Here is a 16794-nt window from a genome sequence, read left to right on the forward strand (position 1 = left end):
GAATTCTTTGGAAAGCAGATTTGAACTTGGCAGTGTATTGCAATACTAACTTCACTATTACCACTAACTTCACTATTACCACAGAACTTAGAGCTGCAAATGAAGTTCTGTGATGCTATGCTGTAAAAACACATGTTGAGAGATCTCTGCTGAGCAGTTTTGATATCATTAATACCCACATCAAGTAAATGGCAGAAAGGAACAGGAACACAGTGACAAGTCACTTAATGAGGTAAAAAAATCCTTCGCTGAAAGTATAACACAGGTTATAAAGATCTTAAGATACTAAGGACCCCTCCAGTTATGAAAAGTCTGAGGCACTTATCAAGACTTTCTTTGATTGTGCTAATGAAATTAATGGGGATTTAAGATGCTCTATATCTTTTACTCATTTCTTCACTTTTCTAAAAATATATACTCTAGTGTTCTACAATTCTGAATAATCACATTAGGCCCTTAAGTCTAGTCAACCTTTTTATTGCCTCTAGCCAGCATTTCAAAGAGCATTCTGTATTTGTAACCTGAAAACTTGGAGCTAGCTTCTGCAAATGAAAACTATTTCAACTATATTAAAAGCAGTTTTGGGTAGCTTGACCTCTTGTTAACCATTTTCTTGCCCTGACAGGCGTGCATTCAAAGAGAAAACAAACCAAACGCTAACAACAAAAGCAGAAAAGAACAGCAAATCATGACACAGCAATGCCTACGTGTGATCCTGACACATGTATCTTCTAATTCATTGCAGCCCCTCTGATACCACAATCACACAGGTCAGATGACTTTTAACTGACCAGCTCTGTATTTCAAGATGAGACAAAGTAGGAGCCTCAGGACAGATTGGCAGCCAGTGTACACTGCCTGACAGGACTGAGTGAGGAGTCATAGCCCTCAGCAGCAGCCTATTGGTGCATACTGTCACCAGTCATATAGCCATATAATCATGTATCAGATAAGACAGTCACATAGTCATAACACATTCTTCACACAGACTCTAGATATAGGCGAGCATTGGCCACACACGCACCCAGCATCAGCACTGGCCATGTAAACTGATGCATGGAGTCTCAAGTTTTGTGTCAAGGAATTTAGCAGATAAGGATTAACAGTATCACTTCAGATTAGGCCAGAAAGCAACTGGCTTATGTTGCTAGGGTAACACATGTAATGGCAAAGCAAACAAAACATATGTCAATTAAAAATAGATAGGAAGACATACTAATATCAGCATGAATTTTGTGAAGGAGAAAATTAGAGAGGTCTGGGAAATCTCAATCCTGCAAAGCTGTGTTTACACCATAACGCATAAAGTTATTTTAACCTTACCATAACAATTGTAACTTGTGTTTTTATTGTTTGTAAAATTACCCATCCTTCTAAAATTGGCAATAACCAGCTCTACAATGAGCTACGATAGTGAATTAGATGGATTGTCTAAACAGCAAGCGAAGAGACAACTGGTGGTTTTTTTCATATTTGTTCTGAGTTACACAGCCATTAATTTCTTTACCTGCAACTCATCGAGCTTTGCCCTGCAGTTGCATGCAGAGAATGACAGAGGCCAAGGCTTGTGAGCTGGCATCCCTTCAATAAAAAACAGCAAAAACTATTGGCCATATCCTCCATTGAATTCCCTTGCTTCTTCAGCAACACTTCCACTTCATGTTCAGTAAAATTCTACAGTCTTTTGCCCAGAACTAGTAGGCTGGAGATCTTACCTGACTGAGTCCTATATGAGACGAAAAATACAATTTCAATTGTTAGGGCTAGCTCTTGTCTTTATGCCTTTCCCACTGATCAGTGATGATGAATGAATATAAAAGTCATATTCACCAAGTGTTATTTACACCTATGAAGAGTTAATAAATCATTTAATTACATACAATTAGTTAACAACTGATAGGAATATATTCAATAATCATAGAATCATAGAAAAGTTAGGGTTGGAAAGGACCTCAAGATCATCTAGTTCCAACCCCCCTGCCATGGGCAGGGACACCTCACACTAAACCATCCCACACAAGGTTTCATCCAACCTGGCCTTGAACACCACCAGGGATGGAGCACTCACAACCTCCCTGGGCAACCAATTCCAGTGTCTCACCACCCTAACAGGAAAGAATTTCTTCCTTATATCCAATCTAAACTTCCCCTGTTTAAGTTTTAACCCATTACCCCTTGTCCTGTCACTACAGTCCCTGACGAAGAGTCACAGAATCACAGAATCCCAAGGGTTGGAAGGGACCTCAAAAGATCATCTAGTCCAACCCCCCTGCAAGAGCAGGGTAACCTACAGTACATCACACAGGAACTTGTCCACGCGGGCCTTGAATATCTCCAGTGTAGGAGACTCCACAACCCCCCTGGGCAACCTGTTCCAGTGCTCTGTCACTCTTACAGTAAAGAAGTTCTTCCTGATGTTAACGTGGAACTTCCTATGCTCCAGTTTACACCCATTGCCCCTTGTCCTATCACTGGATATCACTGAAAAAAGCCTAGCTCCATCATCCTGACACCTACCCTTTACATATTTGTAAACATTGATGAGGTCACCCCTCAGTCTCCTCTTCTCCAAGCTAAAGTGACCCAGCTCCCTCAGCCTCTCTTCATAAGGGAGATGTTCCACTCCCTTAATCATCTTTGTGGCTCTGCGCTGGACTCCTTCCAGCAATTCCCTGTCCTTCTTGAACAGAGGGGCCCAGAACTGGACGCAATATTCCAGATGCGGCCTCACCAAGGCTGAGTAGAGGGGGAGGAGAACCTCTCTTGACCTACTAACCACTCCCTTTCTAATGCACCCTAAGATGCCATTTGCCTTCTTGGCCACAAGAGCACATTGCTGGCTCATGGTCATCCTCCTATCCACCAGGACCCCCAGGTCCCTTTCCCCTTCACTACTTTCCAGCAGGTCAACCCCCAACCTGTACTGGTACATGGGGTTGTTCTTCCCCAGATGCAAGACTCTACACTTGCCCTTGTTAAATTTCATCAAGTTTCTCCCCGCCCAACTCTCCAGCCTGTCCAGGTCTCGCTGAATGGCAGCACAGTCCTCTGGTGTGTCAGCCACTCCTCCCAGTTTTGTGTCATCAGCAAACTTGCTGAGGGTGCACTCAGTCCCCTCATCCAGGTCATTGATGAAAATATTAAACAGCACCGGTCCCAGCACCGACCCCTGAGGAACTCCACTAGTCACAGACCTCCAGCTAGATTCTGCGCCATTGACCACAACTCTCTGCCTTCTTCCTTTCAACCAGTTCTCGATCCACCTCACTACTTGATCGTCAAGCCCACACTTCTTTAGCTTATCTATGAGGATGCTGTGGGAGACAGTATCAAATGCCTTACTGAAATCAAGAAAAACTACATCTACCGCTCTACCATCATCCCTCCACCTAGTCACTTCCTCATAGAGGGCTATAAGGTTGGTCATACATGACTTCCCCCTCATAAAACCATGTTGGCTGTTCTTAATGACCCCCTCATCCTTGATATGCCTAGTGATGGAGTCAAGAATAAGTTGTTCCATCATCTTTCCAGGGATGGAGGTAAGGCTGACCGGTCTATAGTTACCCGGGTCCTCCTTCTTGCCCTTCTTATAGATTGGTGTGACCTTTGCCATCCGCCAATCCTCAGGCACCTCGCCCGTTTCCCACGACTTACCAAAGATGATGGAAAGTGGCCTAGCAATGACCTCCGCCAGCTCCCTCAGCACCCGCGGGTGCATTCCATCCGGACCCATCGATTTACAGATGTCCAGTTTGCATAGCTGATCCCTAACCCAATCCTCATCTACCAAAGCAAACTCCTCCTTTGTCCTGACTCCTTCTGGGGCTATAGAAATCCGGGGCCCTCGGGGAGAGTCTGCAGGAGTAAAGACAGAGGCAAAGAAGGCATTCAGCACCTCTGCCTTCTTTATATCCTCTGTCTCCAGGGTACCCACTTCGTTCAGCAGTGGGCCTATATTGCCTCTTGTGTTAGTTTTATTTGCTATGTATTTGAAGAAGCCCTTTCTATTGTCTTTAACCCGACTAGCAAGATTGAGTTCCAAGGAGGCCTTAGCTGTCCTAATTGCCTCCCTACATCCTCTAACAACTGTCCTATATTCCTCCCAAGCGGCCAGCCCCTCCTTCCATAATCCATAGATTCTCCTTTTCCACTTGAGTTTGCCCAGCAGCTCCTTGTTTAACCACGCCGGTCTCCTAGATCCCTTACTTGACTTCCTACTCATTGGGACGCTCCGATCCTGAGCTTGGAAGAAGCGGTCCTTGAATGCTAACCAACTATCATGAGCCCCTTTACCGCCTAGTACACTTTCCCATGAGACTTCCCTTAGCAGTTGACTGAAGAGGCCAAAGTTGGCCCTTCGGAAATCCAGAACTGTGGCTTTGCTAGGTATTCTAATCCTCCCACACAGGATCCTAAACTCCACCATCTCATGGTCACTGCAGCCAAGGCTACCATTGACCGTCACCACTTCGACCAAACCCTCCTTGTTGGCGAGTACTAAATCTAGCAGCGCTGCTCTCCTAGTTGGTACGTCCACCATTTGCATTAAGAAATTATCATCAATGCACTCGAGGAACCTCCTAGACTGTGAATGACTGGCTGTGTGAGTCTTCCAGCAAATATCGGGGTAGTTAAAGTCCCCCACGACGACTAAGGCATGTAGTCGCGAGGCTACTTCCAGTTGCCTGTAGAAAGCCTCATCAACTCCTTCGTCCTGATCAGGAGGTCTGTAATAGACCCCCACAACTGTATCACCCGTGCCAGTCAGCCCCTTGATTCGTACCCACAGACATTCCACTTGCTCCTCATCCGACCCCGGACAGAACTCAATACATTCTAGTTGCTCTCTCACGTAAAGAGCAACTCCACCACCTCGCTTCGCTGACCTATCTTTCCTAAAAAGGACATAGCCATCCATGACCACATTCCAGTCATGTGAACTGTCCCACCATGTCTCTGTAATCGCCACTAGATCATAACCTTTAGCCTGCACACAGACTTCTAACTCTTCCTGTTTATTCCTCATGCTGCGTGCGTTGGTGTACAGGCATTTCAGGGAGCCAGTCCTAGTACCCTTTTTCCCCTGCGGGACAGGGTCTAAAAAGCTATCCTTTCCCACAAGTGAAACAAGAGATTGATAGTCCTCCTTAGCCCGCCATCCTTCAATCCCTAGCATGTTCCTCTTGGGCTTGTCCCCAACAGTCCCTCCCCAGCATCCCTACAGGCCCCCTTCAGACACTGGAAGGCTGCTATGAGGTCTCCACGCAGCCTTCTCTTCTCCAGGCTGAACAGACCCAACTTCCTCAGCCTGTCTTCATACGGGAGGTGCTCCAGTCCCCTGATCATCCTCGTGGCCCTCCTCTGGACTTGTTCCAACAGTTCCATGTCCTTTTTATGTTGAGGACACCAGAACTGCACACAATACTCCAGGTGAGGTCTCACAAGAGCAGAGTAGAGGGGCAGGATCACCTCCTTCGACCTGCTGGTCACACTCCTTTTGATGCAGGCCAGGATACGGTTGGCTTTCTGGGCTGCGAGCGCACACTGCCGGCTCATGTTCATAGTAAATTAAATGTGTTAACTTCAGCTAGACTTTCCAACTTTATTCTTACAGAATAAATACCACTCACTAGCTGCACTTTATGGAATAACAAATAACGTGCTTTTTTCTCCCTTTACTTTCAACTCCCTTTTGACTACGATCAGTCCATTGTATGTCGGTACCAGAGACACGTTTTTTATATTAAAATATGCAAATGTGATAGTGCTATGTATTTGTTCTCTTCTCTGCCCAGTGGGAACTTATCTGAAGTCTTCCCACACTTGCATAGAGCTTGTACCTCTGCTCTTTCTGCTAAATGTTTTGCTTTGCTGAATAGAACTTCTCAGAGAAACAGAACCAGACCAAAAGAGACGAAAAACTTTCCAGCTGTTAAACCTCATTTAAGATATCTTTTGAAATTCTATTAAAGCATAAAAAGCAATTTGTGTCTGTTCTGGATACTGCTGTATTTGAAAACCTTAGGTGACTAATGTTAGTGTTTAATGAATCTCTAATCACATCAGCTTTTTTTTTTTTTTAGGGTCTCACATGTTAGCATTGTTGAAAGATGCAAGAGACAGCTAATTATAACTATAGTTTTCAGGTAAACAAAGCATAAAATCATCAGCAGCTGTAACTCCTGTAACTCTAGACAGCCTTACCAGAGCGGGTGCATTACTGGACCTGTTGGTCACACAGATGAGCTAATTGGAAGTAGCCTGGGCTGCATTGATCATGCACTAGTGGAGTTCACAGTACTGAAGGATATGGCTCATTTAGGAACATTTACAGGAACATTAAGGTTTACAAGCAAAGGCTGTCCTGGTTTCAGCTGGGATAGGGTTAATTTTCTTCCCAGTAGCTGGTGCAGTGCTGTGTTTTGGCTTCAGTCTGAGAACAATGCAGACTGGGGGATGAAAGATTGAGAAGAGCCTTGATGAGGACTTGGGGTTACTGAACATGAGCCAGCAGTGTGCAGTTGTAGCCCAGAAAACAACTCTGTGCTGAGCTGCACCAAAAGACTTGTGATGAGCAGGTCAAGGCAGGTGATTCTGCCCCTCTGCTACTCCGTGGTGAGATCCCACCTGCAGTACTGCATTCATTCATCTCAGGAAACAAATGGACCTGTTCGAGCAGGTCCAGAAGAGGGCCACAAATATGACCAGAAGGATGGAACACCTCATCTATGAAGACAGGCTGAGATACCTGGGGCTGTTTAGCCTGGAGAAGACTCCAGAGAGACCTTATTGTGACCTTTCAATACTTAAAAGGAGCTTATAAAAAAAAGAGGATAGAGTTTTTAGTAGGGCCAGTAGTGACAGGACAAGGGGCGATGGTTCTAAACTAAAAGAGCATAGATTCAAACTAGGTATAAGATAGAAAATTTTCATGACATGTGCGATAAAACACTGGAACAGGTTTCCCAGAGAAGTGGTAGATGCCCCATCCCTGGAAACATTCAAGGCTGCCTTTTCTAGCATTTAAATTTGATTTCAGTTTATATTTCCACTCATGTCCAAAGGAATTCATAATTTATAAATATGGCCAAAATAGATTTTAATTGAACTGCAGATCCATAAACCCTTATTCCAAAGGACTTTGCAACTAACACTAATCTAATGCTGAAGTTAAACAGAAGGTTTTAAAATACAAAATGTAAGACATCAAACAGAAGAAAAGATAAAAATAAATTGGGGAAAAAAACACTGAACCAGCTTGCTCTTCCTTAGGCATAGTACGGAATGGTGTGAAATCCTAAGCCTTGTGCAAGTAAAAGATGATAGCACATGCTCTCCATTTTTTTAATGGAGCATCAGATTATCTCATTTTAAGATTCAGTGAGATAATTTAGAGTGTTAGAAGTGGTCTCTGAAAACAGGGAGAGAGCCTTCTATAAGAAGCAGACAAGTGAGCAGTGTGCTTGGCTCCTGAGGCTACTGCATGAGGCATGATACTCGAAACATGGCTTCAAAGCACACCCAAATAGAAATACTGCAAAAGTCTGGGTACTGGACACACATGTTCCTAGTAGGCTGATACAGCCAATTCATAGGCTGCACTGGGCTAAGCAGAATGCTATGTTTGGGGTGGTTTTTTTACTCCAAACAGTGAAAAGGGTGAATGTATCAGTACCAGATATTGAATCTATTAACAGAATGAAGATACACAAGATTTCAGTTGTGCTAGAGCACCTCAGTCATAGCATACCTCAACTTAAAAAACCTGCATTGAAGAATTAAATTGGTAGATTAAAAAGGCAAGTATATTTAGTATACGTGCCGGAAACCTCCTTAACAACTGTAGTTTACCTGAAGAACAGTAGGAGAACAAGCTTAACATCTTGTCTTTCCTGAAGTTTCCCTGTTTACAAAACAAATTAACAGACTTAACAGATATCATAACAGTCTGTGAATTTCTTATGTGGCTGACTTGACAAATTCAGGCACAGAAACAACTGACATGCCATTTAAAATTTATACACATATATGGTAGCTTACTTCACAAATTAAGGACTTCAATTCAAAATGTGTTTTGGTGACACTGTATGTTTTTGTGTAATAACTTATGTTCGCCCACTACCACTTCTGGGTAGCAACTACAGTCATGTATTATATGATCTATCTTTTTGAGATTTCTCCCCCTAAAATAGCTCATCATGTAATATTTTGTGTCTATTAAACAACAACAACAACAACAAACAAAAAAAATTATCGCCCAAAACCAAAACTGAACTCTTTTCCTAGGAAAGCAAACAACTTAATGATCAAATGGACTAAAAGCTTGAAGACTGCTCTATTTTTTGCCCTTGTCATAAAGAAAATGGATAGAAGGGGAACAGGGAGACTGATTACTGAAGATGTAATTCAGTCTCTGAGTTCTGATGATCTCATAAACTTTTCTAAGTCTGACAAAAATTCTTGACTGAACTACAGGCACGTTATCAATCTCTTTGAGTCCATTTTCATATATGCTGTCAGTACCTCTTTGGCCAGTATTCTATGTACAAAACCAAGGTAAAATTAGATTTTGGTCACCTCAGCTGGACTGAAGTTTGCCTTTATTTCTTTTGGGTAAGTTTTACATTGGAGAATACTGTTGCTATTCTCATGTATTTCTGTAGCTTTCCCAGAAAAAAAATTTAAGGATTTGAAAGTCAAATAAAAATTGAACTTTCTAAAAGATGATAAACAGGAGCCTCTATCTTATTTTGTGTGTAGGTTGCTTACTTTTCTTAATGTTGTAAAGGGAACCCATTCATCTACCAGATCACAGCATGCACATCCTTGTTCACTTACAGTCTCCACTTCCCAGTACTTGTACCATGGAAGACAATGATGACCAACCCATATGAAAATTTCACTGGGTTAACAGCCACTAGCCACAGCTGCATTGGGGAATATTTGATCTAACCATTCTAACTTGGGGTCATAAATACTGGTATTGGATGCCCATAGCAAAGTGTTGGCAGTATGGGGGCTGAAAGACAGTCTTTCCAGAAAGACACCAGGGGCTGCCTGAAGCTGAACACAGACAGTTCAAGCTGACTTCAATGGACCCCCCACATGACACACCTGAGCTTCGCAGCTAAGCGTGTGATGTCACTCTAAAAATATATTTATAGAAAGGGAAAAAAAGGCAGCAAAAGGGAGAGAGAATAACTATGAGAACGAACAGAGGGAATATTAAGGTCAGAGCTGGAGGAAGTGCTCCATGGTGACGATCTCCACACCAGAGCTTGTAGAAGATCCACAGCTGCTGCAGATGGATATTCCTGAAGAAAGTGCAGCCCATGGGCAGCTCACACTGAAGGAGACAAAAAGCACGAGGAGGAAGGAGAAGCAGCTAGAAACCACTGTGCACTAGCTGTAACTGCCCCCACCTCCTGCACTGCTCAGGTCTGGGAGGGGAATCTGAGTGAGTGACGTTGAGAAGGGGGCAAAAAGGTGTTTTGATGCCTTTGTTTATCACTACCTATATACATATGGGCAAATATTAAATTAACCTTCACCAAGTACAATGTGTCTTGGCCACAACATTAAATGGTAAACAAACTTGACCCATGAGCTTTTTTATCCTATTTTCTCCTGATGTCATGCTCAAGACAAGGAAGAAGTGAGCAGCAGGGTGGGCATTTTTGCTATTAGCCAAGATTAGCTGACTGTAACACTTCACAGTGTCTTTCTGTTTTCCTTTTTTAGACTTTCCAGACTAATTCAATATTTTAATTCACTAGTTACCTGTCAGTGACTATCACCTTTGTCCATCTGAGATTCAAACACCAGATAACCTATTACTTCAGTAATGTTAATGATCCAATTGCTATGAATAACATCAACCATATTGAGTATATCCAAGGCCAAACAATTTAATCATTTGACAAAAGTGTTAATTGTATGTTCAGCTTCCAAAGCTGCCTTTGAAATATTGACTCTGGTCAACTAATTTTATAAACTAAATCAGAAGAGTTTGTGTAGCCCACCTTCTAGGCCGCTTCAAGTATAAATCAAGTTCTAGACTCCACAGAAAAAAAGAAACACAATAGACAATGCCAATATTTTTCTTCTTGACCTTTTAAACCATGATGACATGATTCCAGGTTTTGCTGTTATATAATAGCATTTGTACAGCTCCAGGTTTTTTTTCCATAGCTTGTAAGGAAGCCATTCAGCAGGAGCCTACACTCAGTTTTAGTGGCTTTCATTCCCATTGAAGAAGAGACTGTCAAAAAGTAGCAATGCTTTTGAGCTTTGCAAGGAAAAGACTGGTCTCTTAGGACTCAGCCCTGGAAAGACTTCCATGCACAGATAGTTTTACATCCAAAGGCTGCCCACAATGCATTGTTCTGGTTTCGGATGGGATAGAGTTAATTTTCTTCTTAGTGGCTGGTGCAGTGCTGCGTTTTGGCTTTAGTCTGAGAACAAGGCTGGTAACACACCAACGTTTTAGTTGTTGCTCAGTAGCTCTTACCCTGATCAAGGATTTTTCAGTCTCTCATGCTCTGCCAGTGAGGAGGGGCACAAGAAGCCGGTAGGAAGCAGAGACAGGACACCTGGGCCAAACTAGCCAAAGGGGTATTCCATACCACAGCACGTCATGCCCAGTATGTAAACTGGGGGGAGTGACCCAGATGGCCCAGATCACTACTCGGGTCAGTCTGGGTATCAGTCAGCGAGTGGCGAGCAATTGCATTGTGCATCACTGTTAGTCTGTCTTTTTTTTTCCTTTCACCTTTTAGTTTTATATTCCCCTTGTTATTCCCCTTAGTAGTAGTAGTAATATATTGTACGTTAGTTATTAAACTGTTCTTATCTCAACCCATGAGTTTTACATTCTTTCTGCTCTTCTCCTTATCCCACCTGGGAAAGGCAGGGGGTGAGTGAGCATCTGCATGGTTCTGGGTTACTAGCTGGGCTTAAATCATGAAGTGCATAGGCATGGGTAAGCTTGTGCATTATAAAGCATTTTGAAGCAACTAGAAAAATACTCATTGATCTTAACATACCAGTGACTGGGTTTAAATTCACCATTCTAGTCCACAGGACTGAATATATTCAGTTTTCCTAGATGCATATATTTAATTCCTTTGCCTGTTCAGGATATATGTTTTTCTGATTCCATTGCGGTTCCTTTTACCAGTTAAGTTTCACCTGGTTTGTTCCCTACCTTTGTTGTCTGACGGAAGAGGAGAGAAAGGAGAAAGAAGACCTGCACTATTCATGCTGTTGCTGGCATTCTGTGCAGTGTTCACTTATGATGTGAAGTTAATGCTCACCCTTTGTTTCTGTTTCCTGCACATCATTGCGAACAATTATTTTCAGGTAAACTACCTTAAGTGAAAAGTCAGAAGGGAAAGTTAATTGCTCTTTGCCTGTCCCTGGAGCAGAACATAAATATGGCCAAACTGTACCTCACATAAGTTCAGTCTGCTTTGACATTGCCTATAATCACCAGTAACAGATGTTCAGAGAAAAAGTAGGAATAGCTAAAGAAAAGCCTGATACTTCTTCCTAAAGATCCCCCTGCTCATCCGCCAGGAATCATGATATTAAGACCCTGACAAATATGGATGACATCTGAAACTGTAGTTAAGTACCAGTCAATGGTTTCCTTTCTGCATGAACAGTAACTCTCAAAGCTGCTGTGGCAAAGAGCAGTTATGCATCCAACACACAATACAATGTCAGTGCATGCCTGGGAGTCCTTTTCTCAGTCTTTATTATATATTCATATCATGTCTCACATGGAGGATTGTTTTCAGACAGACATTTTTGCTCAGAGTAACATACAGTGTTTTTTATAGAACTGTCCATACTCTTTTTAAAGGAAAACAGATAGTGGGAACAAATGAAGGTTAGTATGTGAATTTGACTGTCAAGATACACATCATCTTCATAGAAGATAGCTATTAACAGCATTCTCCTTATCACTGTTGGCCAAATCCCCTTTGGGGTCATGTCCTCCTTCATATATCAGAATAAATACAAGCAAAATTTAGTCACTTGAAAACCAAAATAAAGAAGCTTGGTCTCGCTCAACTGCTGCTAAGGCATTTTCAGTGAAACTACTAAGAAAATGTGATTGATAAAAACTTCAAGGAATGTCATTTAATCTGATAAGAAAAGATTTTAAGGCTGTGATAAAATACCTTATAAGCCGAATAAAAACTTGAAGAAGCATAGTTTATTATCTTACTTCAAATGGGAGCTCTGTTATTTCCATATTTCCAGACAAATCCAGTTTTTCTAGATTCTCACAGTCACCCAGTTCTGGAGGAACTGACTTCAAATTATTGAAACTCACATTGAGCACTCTGAGATTTTTTAAGCAGCCTGTGAGGGAAAGATAATAAAATCAGCATGTTTAAATAAATAAATAAATAAAAATAATTTTAAAAGGGCGAAAGTAAAACTAAAAGGCATACTTACTCCAATAAAAAAAAAAAAACTCCTTAATTTGGTGATGAGTAAGAGATTAACAAATATTTTCTGCAATGGTTACTAATATTGGAGGCAGCAATAGTGCTGTGTAACACTCAAATGCACTTCCCTTAATCCACAATGGTTTTGGCAAGAGTTTAAAAGGAGACAGCAAACACTTGCAAAGATCTTGATTCTACCAGAGATAGGATACCTATTGACACCAGTTGAAACTAGAAAAGTTGGATTTTGGTTTGGCTACTTTAGAAAACTTGTGCGCTAACTGAAAGTATCTCAATATTTTTTACAGAACCTGTTAATTGGGAACAATTTCTCCTACTAAACTTACAATATTAAGAATTGTCCCTCTGGTATGCAGCACTGCATACTTTTGATTTTAAAATATAATGGACATGTGCATTTGTTTCATTATATTCTTTATTGAAAGTTATAGTTCTTGTTGGATTAATCTTAAGGCCCTCATAATATTCTAGGTTACATATATTCACATTGTACTTTCTGTTTCTTTGATTTATAAGATGACAAAAACAACTTTAAAGAAATCATTAAAATTCAAAATGTATTATACTGAAAAAGTACACATTACACTGTAGCATAGTCAAAGGGGGAAAAAGAAATTTGAATATTAGCAAAGGGATCCTTAAATACATCCATAACAAAATGAAAACATTCTACATTCTATGGACAGTTCTGTTGTTGTATTACATAGGTGATCGTAGAATCACAGACTCACAAAAAGTTCTCAGTGGGAAAAGACCTTCAAAAGATAATCTAATCCAAAGCCTTGTGAAACCTGACTGAACAATTCCCATGATGAGGCATCCACAACTTCCCTGGGAAACCTCACTACCCTCCTCATAAAACATTTCTTCCGTTAGTCCAATCTAAATCTATCTTATTTCGGTTTAAAACCATTGTCCCTTGACCTGTCACTCCAGGTCCTGGTACACAAAGTCTTTCTCCACCTTTCACATAAGTTTGCTTATCTACTGAAAGACAGCAATAAGGTCTCCCTGGAGCCTTCTCTTCTCCAGGCTTAACAATTACAACTCTTTCAGACTTTCTTCACAGGAGAGGTTTTCCAGCCCTCTGACCATTCTCATGGCCCTCCTCCAGATTCACTCTAACAGCTCTATGTGTTTCTTGTACTTTCTTGTACTGTATAGCTTTCTTGTACATGGAGTACTTCATCCTGTTTCTGAAGTACTCCAGACATGGAGTCTCTCAAGTGTGGAGTATAATGGGAGAATCCCTGCCTTCAGCCTGCTGGCCACACTTGCTTTTTTGCAGCCCAGGATACAGCTGATTTTCTTGCACTGCTAGAGGACATTGGCAGCTCATATCCACCTTCTCAACCACCACTATACCCAAGTCCCTCCTTGTGAGGCTGCTCTCAATCCATTCATCCCCCAGCATGTATTGTTATTGAAGATAGCCCCAACTGAGGTGCAGAATTTTGCAGCTGGCCTTATTGACTTTCAAGAGTTTCATATGGGCCCGTTCTTCAAGCCTGTCAATGTTCTTCCTTCACTCAAGCATATCAACTGCACCGCTCAGCTTGGTATCATCTGCAGTATTCACCTCTAATCAGTGATATTTCTGCAATATTCCCCTCTAACCAGTGATTCACAAGCAAAAGCAGCATTAAGAAACTTAAATGCAATTCAACAGCTGGAAATCAGGAGAGAACAGCATCTTATGTCAATAGGTCCTCGCAGCAGACTATGTATTGGTAAGCCAAGACAAAACATACACAAGATCCACAATTTTATATTATATCAGTCTTCTATTTATGATCAAATTTAAAAAAATAATCTGTTGTTTCATGGCATTTGGATGACGCTGAAGAGAATCTCTCTACAGCACATCAAATGCTCAAAACTGTGTCATAATAGTAGTCCTATCCTTAGGCTCTAATATTTAGCTAAATTTTCTCCAAAGCAAAAGTTGTTTTACTTTTCACAATGTGTGGAAAGAGGCCAGATGGTGTTTCCACAGGAAGAGAGAGTGAAGAAACAGGGAATTGAAAGCCCCACATTTTTTGCACTGAGAAATTGTTATTGTCAGACACAGACATGCAGCTTGATGACCAATAATAGCAGCCACAAAATCACACAGCATTTTACAGAGTTTTCCTTGGACACAATATTGTCATCAAATGATGGCTGGACCACCTAAATCTTTCATACAGGTGACAGACCGCCTTATATGGTAAGAACTCTGTTATATTAAACTCTATAGGTTGCAAGAGATTAAAATACAAAAGCTTCCACTCAGCTTCTCTCCAGTTTTAGCTCTACCAGAAATAGAAACTGAGGTGGTATTTCAAAATTTAGCTGTCCTTTTAGGAAGGTAACTTTGCCTTTCTTATTCATTACGAGGTACTGTTTGAGTTAAAATAGCAGAAGCAGAATGCTCTATAAGACTAAAATAGGTATTACTTTGCCAGTCCATTACCATCACACAAGACAAGGCTGGTATAAGAAAGTAATAGAAGGCACTTAATGGCGTAATTGTGTGAACCACCTTTTTTACGGATTTTTAAGCACATAACAGAAGTTTAACCTTCCAGTTATGAAGCCTCACCAGTTTTAGTATCATGATTTAGACAGAAGTTATTACATCATATGATCAGTGTCATAAACATCAACTTACCACCTCATTGCAATAAAAAAATTACTGAAGCAAAAATGTGTTAAAATAAGATGGAGAACCAAAGAATTACAAATTTATTCCTCATCCGATTAATCTCTTAGTGAAGGAGAGCAAATCCTAACCACTTACACATTAGCACTGGAATGGTTTGAGTTTTCCTTTTGCAATGGGATATGGGCCTGTCTGGAATGGAGTAAATTTTCTTCATAGCATCCCATACAGTGCTATGTTTTTGATTGTGACCAAACAGTGGTGATAATACACCAATGTTTTTGCTATTGCTGAACAGTGTTTACACAACTTGAAGTCTGCCTTCTGTTTCTGCCACAGGCGTGTGCAAGTTGCTGAGTGCAGACAGGGCCAAGTCACTGGACCTGAACTGAGCAAAGGTATACTGTGGCATATAACATCACATTCAGCAGTAAAAGCCCGGTCAGGGGAGGTATGAGGAGTTTTCCAAGGTGGCTGTTGCTCAGACTAGCTGGGCATTAGTCAGCTGGTGGTGAGTGGTTTCTTTTACATCACTTGTTTGCTTGTTTGGTTTTCTTCACTTATTAAACTGTCTTCATCCTGATGCACAGGTTTTCTCATTTTTGCCCTTCCAATTATCTCCCCATCCTGCTGCGGAGACTGAACAAGCAGCTGCAGGGGGCTGAGCAAGCTGCATGAGGTGTCTTAGTTGTCTATGAATGTTAACCCACAACAGATGTATTTCTGACTTTTCGGTTACTGAAATTTCTACTTCTCAGTTCCATTAGTAGCTGCAGAACTAATGCAGACAAAGTGTCATCAACATCCTACTCACCCTCTTACATAACTCGGCTCCATGCATAACTGGGAGACAAGGAGCAGAATTACTTACAAAAAAAGAATTACAAAACTTTAACAGCCTTTCTGGGCAGAGTGACAGAGACAAGAACAGTTTCCCTGTATGACTTTCCTGCCTTCTGAAGCCACAACTTTTCAAGCTTTTTTCTCCTTTCACAGTTTCTAACATGTGTGTCACTGTTCATAGTACGGTTTATCCCAGCTGGCAGGTATGAGAAAACAAGTAAGTAGAAGATGCATCATATTTTTTTTCTTGTCATATTGTCCCAGGTTCAGCAGTAGCAGTCATTTTTCTCTTTCTTAGTAGCTGGTGCAGGGCTGTGTTTTTGACTTTCAGCCTGGGAACACCACTGATAACACCGATGTTTTTGGTTACTGCTCAAATGTTTAGACTGACCAAGGACTTTCTGAGTCTCATGCTCTGCCAGGGAGGAGGAGAAGCCAGGAGGAATCAGAGACAGGACACATGACCCAAACTAACCAAAGAGGTATTCCATACCACAACACATCATGCCGGGGATGTAACTGGTTGTGACCCAGAAGGGCCCTCTCTTCTTGGTCAGGCTCATTTTGGCAAGGGTTATAGTATTCTCTTCCCTTCTTATGTCTCTTATTATTATTGGTGGTAGCAGTAGTGGTTTGTGTTACACCTTAGTTACTGGACTGTTCTTATCTCAACCCATGGGAGTTACATTCTTTCAATTCTCCTCCCCACCTCTCCAGGAGTGGGGGGGGGAAGGGAAGGTGGAGGGGGAGAAGAAGCTGCATGGCTGACTTGCCGACAGAGTTTAAACCATGACACATATATAATCTCTCTCTAATCCAACA

At 41.5% G+C, this 16794-nt stretch overlaps 1 protein-coding gene across 1 annotated transcript in view; it reads right to left on the minus strand.

The window, feature by feature from the left end:
- Positions 1–16794, minus strand: part of LRRC2 (leucine rich repeat containing 2) — a 74237-nt gene that overhangs the window by 13537 nt on the left and 43906 nt on the right. The window contains exon 5 of the mRNA XM_065662010.1: positions 12239–12375. Within this exon, the coding sequence (XP_065518082.1) occupies positions 12239–12375 (137 nt within the window). The remainder of the gene's footprint in view (positions 1–12238; positions 12376–16794) is intronic.

The sequence above is a fragment of the Lathamus discolor genome, chromosome Z (assembly GCF_037157495.1).
Source record: "Lathamus discolor isolate bLatDis1 chromosome Z, bLatDis1.hap1, whole genome shotgun sequence".
In the NCBI taxonomy this organism is placed as follows: domain Eukaryota; kingdom Metazoa; phylum Chordata; class Aves; order Psittaciformes; family Psittacidae; genus Lathamus; species Lathamus discolor.